The sequence below is a fragment of the Leptonotus elevatus genome, chromosome 20, assembly GCF_054856555.1.
Source record: "Leptonotus elevatus isolate MCC_2025b chromosome 20, RoL_Lele_1.0, whole genome shotgun sequence".
Lineage (NCBI taxonomy): Eukaryota > Metazoa > Chordata > Actinopteri > Syngnathiformes > Syngnathidae > Leptonotus > Leptonotus elevatus.
In genome coordinates, this window is record NC_141258.1 from 15453933 (window position 1) to 15468876 (window position 14944).

A 14944-nucleotide genomic window follows, 5' to 3' on the forward strand; every position below is an offset into this window, starting at 1 on the left:
CAGCCTCGCACACCAGCTGCCAGAGAGGTGACATTCCATGTCCCCAGAGCTAGCTTCAGTAGCCGGGGGTCGGATCGCCAAGGCCCCCGCCTTTGGCTGCCACCCAACTCACTGCGCACCCGACCCCTTTGGCCCCTCCCACCGGTGGTGAGCCCATGGCAAGGGGGACCCACGTTGCCCGGCCGGGCCCCATGGGTATAGGCCACCAGACGCTTGCCTTCGAGCCCCACCTCCAGGCCTGGCTCCAGAGGGGAGCCCCGGTGACCCGCGTCCGGGCAAGAGAAACGAAGATCCAAAGTTTGTGTTCATCATTGGGGTCTTTTGAGCCATGCTTGGTCTGGTCCCTCACCTAGGACCTGTTTGCCATGGGTGACCCTACCCAGAAAACGTAGCTCCCAGGCTCATTAGGACACGCAAACTCCTCCACCACGATAAGGTGATGACTCACGGAGGGGTATATATATACACATATTTATATATATACATATAATCATCCGGTGAGCAGTTTGGGGTATCGGTGCCTTGCTCAAAGACACAGCAGCCGTGCGTATGAGGATGGTCTACCAATAAAAACCCAATACTTTTTGGGGGGCGCTGATATCAGATTGGGACACCCGCCCTAGCAGTTTAAATGCCAGGCCTGAAGTGGAACTTTAACGCAGCCACATAAAGTCACGAAAACAGAAGAATAAGACCAAGTGATGTAAATATACTCAAAACAATGGCAGGGAATATGTTGGACTATTAGGGACACACTTGTGGTGACTGACAACGGGTAGAACTTTTGCTTTAAAATGAAAACCCAGACCACTTTCAAGGTAAGGTGATCTACCATTGTTAGCCGTAATATTTTTGGCAAAGAATATTGGCATTTGTCACCAGCGGACTTTTTTCTACTACAATTGTGAGGAGCATTTCCACTTCAAACATGATGCTGGTGGCGCTTTGAAAGCACAGAGGTTCCACTATTACGGATAGTGTCATTGTAATGGAACAATGGTGAGTTTAGACATTGAACCGTTTGTTTTTGCTTTTATGCCGGTTGTAAAAATGTTGACGTGATAAAGTGACTCACCCAGCCCGTTAGGCACAGCTCATCTATCCCTTATGTATTGGACACCCTTAAAATACATTCAATCACAAGCATACAATTCTGATTAAATTATTTATTTTTTATAGAATGAAAAAAAAAAAGAAGCTCCATCAACGTGTTAGTGTGTTACGGAGCAGTGCACACATCGTGATTGGCCGATGACACGTACGGTATTTTCAAAAATTTCTCACGGATTTCATTGGCATTCATAAGTCTCAGGAATGAGTCAGAAAAATTCCAGCCTGTCTTGAAATGAAGGAATCACACCTGTTTGCACACTCTTTAACATTGTACATGTGGTGGGTGTGTCAAAAGTCTGGACAGGAAAATACGTGTAAAATAATCTTATGCACAAGGGTGAGAATACAGCCCATGACTTACACACAAAGGATTCTTAGGACAAAATCATGCTGAAGACATAATTTATTAGGTTTAATGCCACTAATTCATATCTCCTCACAGACATAACCCTCAAAAAAGGATTTTGAGGGCCCCACTTGATCACCTTGTAATCACATTGGGTACAGATTTAACCCGTGGGCAGTATTTCATTTTGAAATGGCTTGGTCAGAAACCTCAAAAAGCCCAAAATGGGTCACTTAATAGTGAATGAAGAAAAGCAGGGGTGTCCTGTGAGAGGAATATAATCCGAGTTTTTATAATTGGTGTGAGACCACCCTATAATATACTGATGAAAAAAATCGGAATGGAGCCTTCAGACGGACATTAAAAAGTCAGATACAGGTCGCAAAATCCTATCTGGGTCGCATTTGCCTGCAGTGTGTAGCCTTAGACTGCTCACAATGAAAGGCCACTCTGAAAGGTGCAGTTTTGTTTTATTGATTTAATTTCAATTGTATTTATTTAAGTGATTTATTTTTTATGTCTATAAGAATAACTATAAAACCACGTTTTTTCTCAGACTATAATCGTACACCAAAATCTGAAACCGTTGCACCCCTAGTCAGTACTGACTGGTTTTCTGTGGCCCCAAAATCCCCCACCCCCCCCAAATAAAATAAAAACGGCACCTTTCAAAGTGGCCTTTTATTGTGGGCAATCCAAGGTACACCTGTGCACTAATCATGGTGTCTAATCAACATCTTGATATGGCACAGTTGCGAGGTGGGATGGATAATCTCGGCGGAGAAGTGCTCACTATAACACTGCAGCTCAATTCCGATTTTTTCACAAGTATCTAATTTTTCATGCAGTGAGCAGTACAATTCCAATTTTTTCACACCTGACCTGGGCCTCTTTCGTATGTCGATATAAATCGGATATGTATGCGATGCGTCTGCACTGTGAACGCTCATCCGCACGCATCCGATTCATAAATCAGCAGAGAGTGCTTGGAAGGGAGACTACTGACACGTCTGTGAATATACAAAGCTGTTTTGAGAAATAGAAATTCAGCCCTGCAGACGATTCATCACACGTCCATGACGCAACATCTTCAATGAAATGAAGATAGAGGAATCTCCCACTTCATTCCCCAAAATATTTCTACCTCTTCCAACCACACTACTATGGCGTTATGAGATGGGGAAGAATTAGTTTGACGGGTTTCTGCTCTGATTGTAAAAACTGATGCTCAAGGAAGCAGAGGACAGCAGCCAAACATGAGCGAGCGTGAAAACAGTCCACCAAAGAGAAATGGTGATATTGTATCTTTGAGTTCATCTAATTAAAAATGGGAGCAAAAACAAAAGTGTTGCGTTTATATTTTTGTTGAGTGTATTTAAAATGAGGACCAAACAGTTCTGGGAAGGTTTTGGCATACTCGTGATGCCTCTTATGATTCAGTTCAATTAGTTGTACTTTTGTCTGACCATACCTGTGACAGTTACTGAGATCTGGTATTCTGTCAAAAACTATACATTTTGGCATCCAAACCAAAACAATAGAAATTATTTTGAACCCTGAAGTCTATGTGTCTGTAACAAAGAAGCAGCAACATTTTTTTATCCCAGTTTGTCCCTCTCCAGCAGCTCCTGTAGTTCATTTTGGATGTCCTCTGGCAGCTCCAGTGGAGGCAGATCATCCAAACACAAATCTTCCTGAGCAGGCATCTCCAGTGGGGGCAGCTGAGGGATCGAGATCTCCTTTCCTTTCCCTGTGCTTTTCCTATCCTGGCTGCCCCCGGCCTGCGGGAGCACCCAGAACTCAGAGCGCTCCACAACATCTGCGGCCTCAGCCCGCAGTCGGGTGTTTTCCGATTGGAGCCTCTCGTTCTCCAAGGTGAGCCGCTGGTTCTCATCCATCAGATGGTTGACAAGGCGCCTCAAGTCCTCAATTGTGGTCTGCTGTTCTTCCAGGCGAGTTTTGTCATCTTTGGTGGTCTTGGAGCCCAGACAGGGTTTCGAAGTTTGGACGCTTCCGACCTGTCGACTTTGAAGCTGGTAGAGGAGGGTGTCATACTCTCTCTCCGTACCTCCTCCACGCGCTACGGCTAAGGGGGCGGCGGGGTTTGGGGGCTGGGTCTGACCGGCTGACTGGGATGGCATGAGGAGGGCGGGGCTGCTAGAAGGCGGCGCTACGCCAGGACGGGCTTTTGCGGCCTCCCGACGGGCTTCCCTCTTCCAGCGCTCTTGGATAAGATGCTGCTGTTTAATATGTCTGTCCCTCTGCAACTCCATGGACACACGAGCCTGCAACACAAAATCAAGGGTACAGTGAATAGTAGCTCAAAGTATGCCAACTCGTTGGAACTTCCTAAACGGCGGCGGAAATTTTTATAAAAAGTGGCCTGATCATCCAATTCACAACAGTAAGCGAAATAGTCTGCTTTACTCATTCACTCTGAGCAGTTTTCACTGAAGCAACCCCCTTCACTCCTGGCTGTTTTACTGGATTTTGACTGATTTTGCAAGACCAGCAGAATATTCTGTTATATTGCTCTAAAAACATGGAACCTACTAAAAGAAAGATTAAAGTCTCTTTTTTAATCAGGAAATATAAGTACATTTCTATCTGTTTCCGTTTTGCAGCAATTAGCATTAGAATATAGCTAAATGTCATCATTATTCACAAATCTGTTGAAAACACTGGCAAAAAGAGCTTGTTGCAACATGGTCCTGGTTGATCTCTTATACTATGCTGCCACCTGCTGGCCGTTTTTGTAATAACTACCATTGCTTCAAGCATTCTCTTCAGTTCAAAGGCTGCCTCAAAGCTTTCTGTATACTCTAGCATAAAAAACTACAACGTATAAATATGTATGTTGGGAGCATGGCAATATTTAAAATAGATAGAATGTTTTTATATGTTTTGGGGAGCAAATGAGTTAAACATTGCCTCAAGTTATGCTGCAAAATATCTCGATTAACTGCAAGCCGTCCAGGCTCTGAAGGAAAGAAATCACACCCATACCATGATGCTTCCTCTATAATGTTTCGCTGTTGTGCGTTCCTCCCACAAAATTCAACTTTGGTTTCTTCTGTGAACCAAATACTTTGCCAGTAGTCCTGTGGAACATCCCAAATGCTTTAACACAGTGGCCCCTAACCACCGGGCCGTGGACCAGGCCGCAAAGTTGAAAAAAATAAAATTAAAATTAAATAAATACTTACTGTACTTCCGGTTAATTGATTAGCCGAGGCTTTAAAATATTTTATTTTGAAAAGTGACCGGATTCTCTCTGTTTACGACAGACTCTTGATGTCTGTCAAGATGCTAATTATCTCAGTCGCGTAGCGCTAATGCTAATCGACAAGTTAGCAAAATGAGTAAAAAAGTTTGCAACGGAGAAAAGGCCCAGTGATGAGACAACACAGGAGCCTATGACCAAGAAAAAAAAGAAAGGTGCAGGTGATTCCCACGCATGATGTCACGAGCGCCTCTTAATGTAACGTTATGGTGAGTGAGTTACTCATTGACTTTAGATTTGTTCTATGGTGCCTTGTTATGTTGGCGCATTTAAGGAGGGTGCTGCTAATGTAGCCCATTCCGAATAGCCCATAATACTCGGTTACTGTTGATTATTTTGGGCCTGCCAAATTGCACAAACTATTAACTGGAACTGACCAAAAAGCACAGGAAGGAAAAGGCTCACCTGTTTACAGTCTGTTGTCTTCATTGCTTCTGTCAGAAGTTCTGTAAAAGATCACTTTTTTTAATGAGCATTTTTTCATCAATTATCCTATCATTTGCCGGGTTTACATGGAGCTATGTATTCCGATTAGAATACAATTTGCAAAAGGTCAATCAGGTTGGGGGTGGAGCGGGGGGTATAGTGCATTTACTCAAAAGCAACATGATCAGTCCACATTCATTATAATAGCAGCGGAGGAGGTTGAAAACCCTAGTGGATCACGAAAGTCGCATGTATAGGAGCATTTAGGCAATTTAGGGTAAAATTGGTCCTTAAATTAATGATAAAGGATTTTTTTCTGCCTCTTCTCCTGACACCGGCATTTCAGACATGTCAATGAACCTGCAAACTTATTCAACGGGCCACCTACGCTAAGGCTAAATTCAAAATAAATTGTTCCAAATAATACATTGACGCTAACGCAAAATTGCAAATACCCTTAGGGGGCTTTTATTTTGAAGTCGGCCTTAGTGGCCGCCTGACTGCTAGCTTGACTTACCTTTTCGACGTTTAGAACGCTGAGAAACCGCAAGTTCGTTACCCCGTCAGTTTGGTATGACATAAATCTCCGACGTTAGTGGCTAGCAGATGGCTGTTAGTTTGAGCAACAAATGCCTTTCTGGTACAGTGGAACTGAAGTGCAAAAGGCAAAAAACGGCTGGCAAAGTAACGAGTAACAGCTTTTTTTTGGCTTTCTTTCTTTCCCTCTTTTTCAATATTCTGAACCAACTGGCTACTTTGTAATTCACGCTCCATGTTTAATAGAAAAGAATGTGCCTTAAAATGCACTTTGAGGTATTTTCATTATTTGTTTAAAAAAAGATAAATAGAACATTGTCTTCATTTATTTTATAAAAACTTTTGCCAATTACAAAAAACATTCCACTCAAAATGTCAAATACAGCCGTTTAGATTTTGGGAATACAACTGACAGCATACCTTGTTTTTACACATGGTCCATGTATAAAATATAAAATACGTTTCTGCCTCATATTGCACTTAAAGTGGTGTACCTAAATCCTAAACTGCTATATTAGACATTTTGAATAGATTTTTTTCTTTTAATTTAATGTGGAAAAGCATTTTACAAAATAAATGAAGACCAAGTACTATTTATCTTTTATTTTTTTGCTGATCCGACAAACGATCCGATCCGTGACTCAAATCCGATCCAACCGTGACTTTCGTGATCCGTTGCACCACTAATATATAGCTTTAAATAAAAGCAACAAATACAACATGTAAGTAGTTTTGAAATTTCTGTTTTCAGAGAATCACCTTATAGTTTTTAAATCATGCTACATTATTTTGTCGACCAATTTTGTTAGTCAACTTTTCCCCTTATGCCCTACAAATGACTCAATAAAGTGTTTTAAAGTGTTGCTGGTGGACATGCCCGGTACATGTATGACATACAGACAGCCTACCTGCTGCTTTTACGTGGCATGAAACTGCCTCTTCATACTTTCCAGCAGCTAATAAACGATCTGCCTTCCTGCATTGCTGATGAGCCTGAGGAAGCATGCACAATTAATACAAACACACTTAATAACACATAGAAACCATGTAGCACATGGAACCTCTTACGACAGACAGCATTGCTTTCTTTTGACACGTTAGTTGGCTGAGAAGTCATTCTTTGGGAGACCAATCACTGTCATGGTTTCATGAAATAAAACAAATACTATCTGAAACTTTCCGATCAAAAGTTTCATGGTAATATATAGGGGTGTGAATTGCATAGTGCCTGGCGATTCTATCCGTATCACGATTCATAGGTCACGATTCGATTCGATGCCAATTAATCCCGATACGAATCTAGAAATTGATTGTTGCTAAAAAAAAATATTTTAATCAAATTTAGAAAATACTAATGAGTAAACTTGTACATGGACAATGTAAGATTTGTATAAAAATGTATTTATTTATCTGAAACTTCAGGCTTATAACTGAGCCACTGTATTTTTCATGTTTGAACAGCACTGAAATAAAACATTAAGGCTTAATGTTCCATTAATATAACATTATTTTCTTCCATGCTTAAAGTGTGAACCCTAACCTTAAGTAAGACATTATTGTTGAATATTTCCATCAAAAAGTGATAAAAATCCTTTCGGCCACATATTGAATCGATTCGAAAATTGCGCACTGTAACATCGCGATATATTGCTGAATCTATTTTTTCTAACACCCCTAGTAATATATGAAGAATTAGGAAAGTAACTGGATTTTATGGGATGAAAACCATGTCTTGGGTCACAGCATTTATTTTGTTTCAAGGGGGGGAAAAAAGAAGAAAAAATCAAAAGGACGTTAAACGCCCCATACAAAAAAAAAAAGTGTATCAGTTTTGACTAGTGTCATTGGAAGGTTTAGCCTTTTCAGGCTAAATCATTTATGAAATGTAAGTGGGCAAATGCCCAAAATTAAAATATCGAAGGAAAGTCCATTTATTCCAGTAATGTTTCAATAAGTGAAACTTGTATATTTGTTCATCACACACACAGTGAAATAGTTCAAGCCTTATGTTTAAATTTTTGTGATCATGTCAGACACACACATGCAAAAAAGCAAAACAAAATTAGAACATTTTATGTGACCAACATTAAAGGAACAAATCGTTGCCAAAATGTTGGCCTTCCTTTACATTAATAACAGTATCAAGGCTGCATGGCATAGGAGGCGATCAGCCTTTGGCAGAGGTTAGGTGTTATTGTAGCCCAAGAAGCTTTGATATTGGCCTTGAGGTCATCTGCATTTCAGGGTTTCTGCTCCCACTCTTGACAATACAACATAAATTTTCAATAGGGTTGAAGTCAGGCAAGTTCGCTGGCCAATTAAGTACTGTTATTCCATAGCTATTAAAGCAGTTATTGGTGGTTTTGACTTTGTGGGTAGGTGCCAAATACTGCTGGAAAATAAAATCATTTTCTGCAAAAAGGTAATCAGCAACGGGAAACACGAAGTACTCTTATTAAATTTCCTGGTTGACAGCTACGATGGCTTGATACAAGATAACTGACCCACACCAGCACATGACATGGCTCCCCAAACCGACTTCACACTGGAGTTGAAGCAGCTTGTTGTGCTTCTCCAATTTTCCTCTAAACTGGGACCTTGATTTCCAAATGAAATGCAACATTGACTTTCATCTGAAAAGAGGACTGGGGAACAGACCAGTACCTTTTCTCCTTAGCCCAGGACAGACGCTTCTATTATAGCTTCAATCTACTCTTTATGAATCTACCCCAGATTTCTGAATTGTCGTTGCTTGACAGTCAAGGCTGCGAACATCCGTCACTTGTCCACCTTTGAAACCTAAGCCAAGCTGAGACCATTTACAGGCTGACTTCTACAGGGTGTTTACAATGTTGAAATTTAGCATAATATTCAAATTTTGTGAAATGCTGGATTTTTTTTGTCATTCTGCCATCATCATCAAATTGAAACAGATAATGTATTGAAATATTTCACTTTATGTGTGGTGAACTAACGTAGAAGTTTCACTTGATGCACATAAAAGTACTTTCCTTCGATATTGAAGTTTTTTGGCACCCACCTGTACGTACCACAACATTAACATGTCAACAAAACAACACACATAACCTTTTCAAATAATGCTTTTACGATTAGTAGTATACTTCTCTTTTGCAGTCGGGAGGGTGCAGTGAAGTCTCACGATGTTCAACTTTTGTCATTTACGAGTAGTCTTTGAACCCAACGTTTTCTGAACTCGTGGCTAACGCATAGGACCACAAGAACCCTTTGTGCGACCGCAACTGGCCTATAAATGTACTAAATCCACATTATATCGAAAGTAATGCCAAGATGTATGAGATGCGTAGCATGTCAACGCTATCAGACAGCAGCACAATAAAACAAGACACCAGAATAATCAGCCGCTGATGTGCTGTGGTGGAAGCTAACGTAGCTTAACCATTGTAACCCACCGTAACGTTAGCCTGTTATTGCAACATCACGACCGAAACTTACGAGATTAAGCGGACTGTCAACGACCTCCATGCAGCCAATTCTTCGATGGTTTTCACTGCATGAATAATGTGTCTGTCCCTCAAGAACTGTCATTCGAACTGAGACATAATTCGGAACAAATTATAGAGTACTCTTCGAAAATTCTTGTCGGTGACACTCGCCTCCACTAACAACGCGATGTTAAATGTCATAGCGTCGACAATATACCGGAAGTAGAAAGGATTTCCTTAAAAAAATAAAATATTTTGAAATATTACGCATGACGAGTACTTCAAGATGCAAGGGGAATACTAACATCCAGACTCTTAGAATGCTTGGATGGCATATTTATTGTTCTTCGGTTATATTGAAAGGAATAAATCAGCATCGTTGTTGTCATATGATGTCTGGTAGGCGGAAATAGAATGCAACTTGACGTTATGCGCTAGACTCACCAGGAAGTAAATTGTAAACGACGTTTCTATTTTGTTTAACGGACTAGTATTTGAATAAGAAACTGAGTAAAACTGCTTAATTTGGTCGATCAATGCTTTTGATTAGGAACGCTTATGCAAAGGGAACAGGATTTTGCTTGTGTCGTACCATAGCTAGTAGCTACAATGAAAAGTAGAAGCTATACGTGTCTGATCTCGACTGGTATGGTCTCTTTATTATTTCTCACGATGGTGCTGTACGACGTCTTTAGACCCCAGCAGGCTGGCAGCTCAATCCTCAGACAGGACTACCAGCTCCTGGGCAGGCCATTGTACAAACTGGATCTGAATTGGCCCCAAAACGCAGAACTCTTCGCTGGGAATGTTTTTGGGGTGGCTGTCAACCAGTATGCTGGTGTTGTGTATGTGGCACAGAGAGGTAAATCCTGATTATTACCAAACATTTTCTGTAATTTATGTCAACATGTCATGGTGTTGTGCTTTAGGTGACAATGTACCCAAGGTGTTGGTGTTTACAACAGAAGGCGACTTCCTCATGTTCTGGAACACAACTACCTTAGAGATGCCCCATGGTATATTTTTAGCAGATGCCATGTCAAACCCAACTGTCTGGATCACAGATGTGGGAAATGGTCCTTATGGCCACTGCATCAAACAGTACTCACCATCAGGGAATCTCTTGCAGGTAACCACTTGATCCATGATTTAATTAGGCGCTTGATGTACATTTGATTATGACCATCACTGTAAAGGGTGCTTTCATGGTTGTCTGTCTGTCTGTCTGTCTGTCTGTCTGTCTGTCTAACTTTCTGTGTACAGTTTGTGATGAGTCAACCGCTTCCATAACAGGGTTTTTCAAAGTCTTTGGACTCACCTACTGACAGTTATTGTAATATTTTTGTGAAATTTCAAGTCTGTAAATACTGTCGTATGGACAGTATCGTAAGTAAGTTAGTGTGTACTGCTGATTATCAACTCAACATTGCAAAAAATGGAACAGAATATTCTGATCTCATTTGAATAAAATGTGTACCAAGGTCCAAAGCTGTAATGCCAAGCAAAGTTTCATATAGTGTAAGACAACTGTGAAATAAATAGTCCATCTCCCAATCTTTAATGTGCAAAGGAACAAAATTTTACATTGGTAAAATAAAATCCCACAGTACACCACCAAACAAAAATGGGCTATATTTTCAGACCCACGCATGTGTCACTGACTCCTCACAACTCAGGAACTCTTTTTGAGGGTCAAGACTTGGTTTTAGAGTTAAGATTTGAATTGCATTTTGGTTGGGGTTAGGGTAAGGGTAATCAATTGTGATGGTTAAGGTTAGGGTAAGGGGCTCGGAAATGCATTACGTCAATGGATGTCCCCACAATGATATAAGTACAAGTATGTGTGTGTGTGCGCGCGTGTGAATGGACAGGCCAGAAAGATAAGAAGATAAAATGACTAGGCTTCGGCAGAAGTCTGTGTTTTCAAGTTTGCTTGTATTTCTGTGAAACCTCAAAAAGTGTGATGAATTCTATTTTGTTCCTTGTCAGGTGCTTGGTACACCAGGAAAAGCGGGCTCTGGGCTTAATCCTCTGCAGTTTGACCAGCCCGCTGAGATCTTCGTCCATGACTCCGGGGAAATGTACATAGTGGACGGTGACGGTGGGATGAATAATCGGCTCATCAAATTATCCAAAGAACAGGAAGTGTTGTGGGTGCATGGAGAAAAGGGGCAAGGCCTAGCTCAGTTCTACATCCCCCACAGTGTGACCATTGATAATGCTCAAAGGGTCTGGGTGGCTGACAGGGGGAACAAGAGGATCCAGGTCTTCAACTCCCTTACGGGGGACTGGCTGGGATCATGGGGGAGCTGCTTCACTGAGGATGCACCTTACTCAGTCCGCCTCACTCCTGACAAGAAATACTTTGTTGTAGTCCAGCTCAACACCAACCAGATTTCACTTCTGGAGGCACCGCCGGTGGGTTTAATTGGCCAGTGCAAAGTGGCCAGTGTGATTCAACTGGCTGATGAAGTCAAGCCACATTTGGTTGACTTGGACCTGAAGTCAGGGGCACTGTACGTGGCTGAGATTGGTGCACAGCAGGCGCAGAAGTTCACCCCCTTCAGCCTAGGTGGGGTTTTTATTTGAAACAGAAGAACATTACCAAATAATCTATTCATTCGAACAAATAAAAAATAATATTCTGCTTTTTACATAAAAGTTGAAACCCCGACAATCAAACACAACCATGTTTTGGGCTGTTTCTCTTATTTTCCTAAGTCTAACTAAGAGTTAACCACTCTAATGTTAACACAATAAAACAAAATGGGAAGCTGCAATAAAACTAGTGTTTGCTTTAAATAAGGGTGTCAAATTTAGTGCGTTAATTTAGAGTTAATTTAAAGCTCCTATAACGGCACTATTTTTTTTAGCGTGCGATTAATGACCGCCCCTTATTTGGAAAGCCTGTACTGGGGGAATTCCAGTCGCAACGCAGCAGACTCATCCATGTCAAAATTTAGTAGTAATACATTTAATAATGCATATACATATATATGTAGAGACTGGGGTCAAGTTGTATTTTACAATTTTGAAAATGTGCAGAATTTCACATTTCATGTTAAAGATTAGGTAGCTCTTACTATGAAAAGAAAAATGCACTGAGCTGTTACCAATGTCTTACAAATGCAATTATGCCATCTAGTGGCAGAAAAATGACCAACATAACTCAATATCACACGTTTTTTACAGTACAGTACATCTTTTTAATTTTAACTCATTTTTTACGAATTATGAAATTTCTCTATCAATGACTAAAAGACGCAACCATGTTTCTATAGTTTAATTTTTTTCCACTTTTATGTTAAAAGCATGAAAACTTAGAAAACATTTTTTACTGTACATTTTATTGTACATTTAAAACAGATATAAAATTTGCAATTAATCATAAGTTAACTATTGAAGTCATGTGATTAAATACAATTAATCGCCTGACACCCCTAGTTTTAAACAATTCTTAACTGGCGCAAGTGTCAGACAGTTCAGTTGGTTTTGGCCGCATCTCCAGAGTTGGGTAAAACTCTCAGTCATCTGTCAGGGCCTCAGAGTAGAGCTGCTGCTCCTCTGCATCGAGGGGAGTCTGATAATGCGACTCGGGCATCTGGTTGAATGCCAAAGTCAGGCTTCCCTTCTTAAGATGTTGCCATTGCAACCTTAACTAAATGCATAACAATATGGACGGATGGACTATACGTTTGATGACAAGTGATGACTACTATTGCCGTGGCTTACCTGATCGTGGCCATTTACAGTGCTCATGCATGTTCTTCTAGCACCAGCTGTCCATTGAGGTCTCATTAGTTTTTGTGCGATTAAAGGATGAGTATGACCAATTTTGGACATGACACATTGCAACTTAAAGAGCGACATTCACCAAATGAAAATTCCCTTTAACTCAAAATCTGGCCATTATAGAAATAACGTTGCATTTATGTGTTAAATTGGGTGCATTTGTTAAAAACAGAGTCAAGTCAACATTTTATTTCAGCCCTTTTCCATGGAGCAAGTCAATTTATATAGAAAAACTGACAGAACACCACGTGCATGAGCGCTTTGCTTACGAATAAGCCTGGCAAAGTCCAGATGTTACAAATACCACTTTCTCCAAAGATTAACATGTGACTGTATAATATTTGCTTCATCAGCTACAAGACGTGCATTTTATGGCTTGGATAATAAATGTCCCATGATGAATACAATTTTTGATCAATGATGTAATAAGTATGGGGTCGACTCTTAAATTTTCCTAGCCTGAAGCTGTAAGGAAGAAAAAAAATTCTGCTGGCCTCTAGGCTAATTCTTTCTTGTGCCACCTGAGGGCGGCCTTTCACAGCACAGGATTCTTGCAAATGGCATTGGAATTGTGCTTGATATTGTTTTATGATCCATGGGTGAATATACCAATAATACTGTGAATATGTTTGATCTGTCAATGTTTTGTTTCTACTTTGAAATACTATGTTTTGATTATTGATTTACCTCATTTTGGCTGTATTTTAATGTATGTACTGTGTTACATTTTTCTCTCATTCTGAGGTGTAATGGGATGTTTGTGCTGTTCATACCTGCAACGCATGTGCTAATATGAGCTGTCTTAAATGTTTTTATATTGTCTCAAAGTAAAAATGTCATGATAAATGTTACCAGAGATGTTATATATCATTTATCAAATCAGAATACTTTCCTAATAATGACTCATTCGGAATTGGCATTTTTCAAATTAATACTGAGTGTCCACTTTTTATAGTGTACTATACCAACATCTGGAGTTAGAAATGCGAAGTTAAACACCTATGCCTCGTGGGTTAACAAATCAAAACCGTAGTGCAGTTGCAATGTTAACACATCATGAAGCCTTTTAGAAGGCAAGGAACTGGATATGCTTTTGGTTTTGTTCGCTTTCAATATAACACACATGCCTCACTGTAAGCCCATGATGGACCCTATGAATTCCCATTGCCAATCACTAGCTGAATATATAGTAGACTAATAACAGAAAAATACATATACTGGTATATAGCTATGAATATAAAAATGTTTTTTTTTATCATCTAGGAAAATAATGTACAATAATTAATAATAATTAAAAGAGTTAAAATTATATCAAATTCTAAGTTATTTAATGTGTGGGTTGAAATGAAAAAGAGGCACTAGAGGGCAGTAGGTACTTAACAACAGATTTGGTTTGTTAGCCTGCATCCATTCACGTTTCACAAGTTTGTTTGTGTTGCTACGTTTTTAAGAAAAGCAAGTAAATTGGTATAGTAAAATCATTGTATTTTTGAAAAGCACAAGTGGTTAGATATGTTCTTAACAGTGACATATGGCACCCAAATAAGTTAATGTGCCCTGCCGATGCTCTTTTAGTGCTCAATTTATGTGTAAATCTAGGAAAGAATAAAAGCAAAAGAAAAAAATGTTGCTCATTTGCTTATGATCACGTCACATGTGCAAGAATTTATGGTCCACTCATTCATCATTTAATTTTGTTTCCTTTAATTTGAACATTTAATTTTTAGGCATTCTTTTTTTTCCAACATAATAAATATGCTGCCTTGAAAACAAATAAGTACATAAATAAAATAAAAATACTAATCAGAATAAAGAATGAACCTGATTTCATAGCTATAGAAATAAACGTGCCTTGCTTTGCCTTTGTTATATTATATATCACAGTGATCACAAAAAACAGGAGCACCTTTGAATCCCCTTTACTGCTCTAAAATAACTTGTATGTATTCTCAATATTTGGATAAATTAAAACAGAAATGTCCC

At 39.8% G+C, this 14944-nt stretch overlaps 2 protein-coding genes across 2 annotated transcripts; one reads left to right on the top strand and one right to left on the bottom strand.

Moving 5' to 3' along the window:
* Window positions 1-1151: 1151 nt before the first annotated feature.
* On the bottom strand, window positions 1152-9377 carry nrbf2b (nuclear receptor binding factor 2b). Its single transcript, XM_086064754.1, has 4 exons — window positions 9180-9377; window positions 6614-6698; window positions 5148-5188; window positions 1152-3744 (listed from the first exon to the last, which is right to left on the bottom strand). The coding sequence occupies exons 1-4, from the start codon at window positions 9270-9272 to the stop codon at window positions 3058-3060; spliced, it is 906 nt and encodes a 301-aa protein (XP_085920880.1). The 5' UTR covers window positions 9273-9377; the 3' UTR covers window positions 1152-3057.
* A 64-nt stretch (window positions 9378-9441) lies between these two features.
* LOC147157224 (NHL repeat-containing protein 3-like) lies at window positions 9442-13812 on the top strand. Its single transcript, XM_086064752.1, has 3 exons — window positions 9442-10031; window positions 10099-10298; window positions 11159-13812. Exons 1-3 carry the CDS (start codon window positions 9779-9781, stop codon window positions 11756-11758), a joined length of 1053 nt encoding a protein of 350 aa, XP_085920878.1. The 5' UTR covers window positions 9442-9778; the 3' UTR covers window positions 11759-13812.
* Window positions 13813-14944: the final 1132 nt, after the last annotated feature.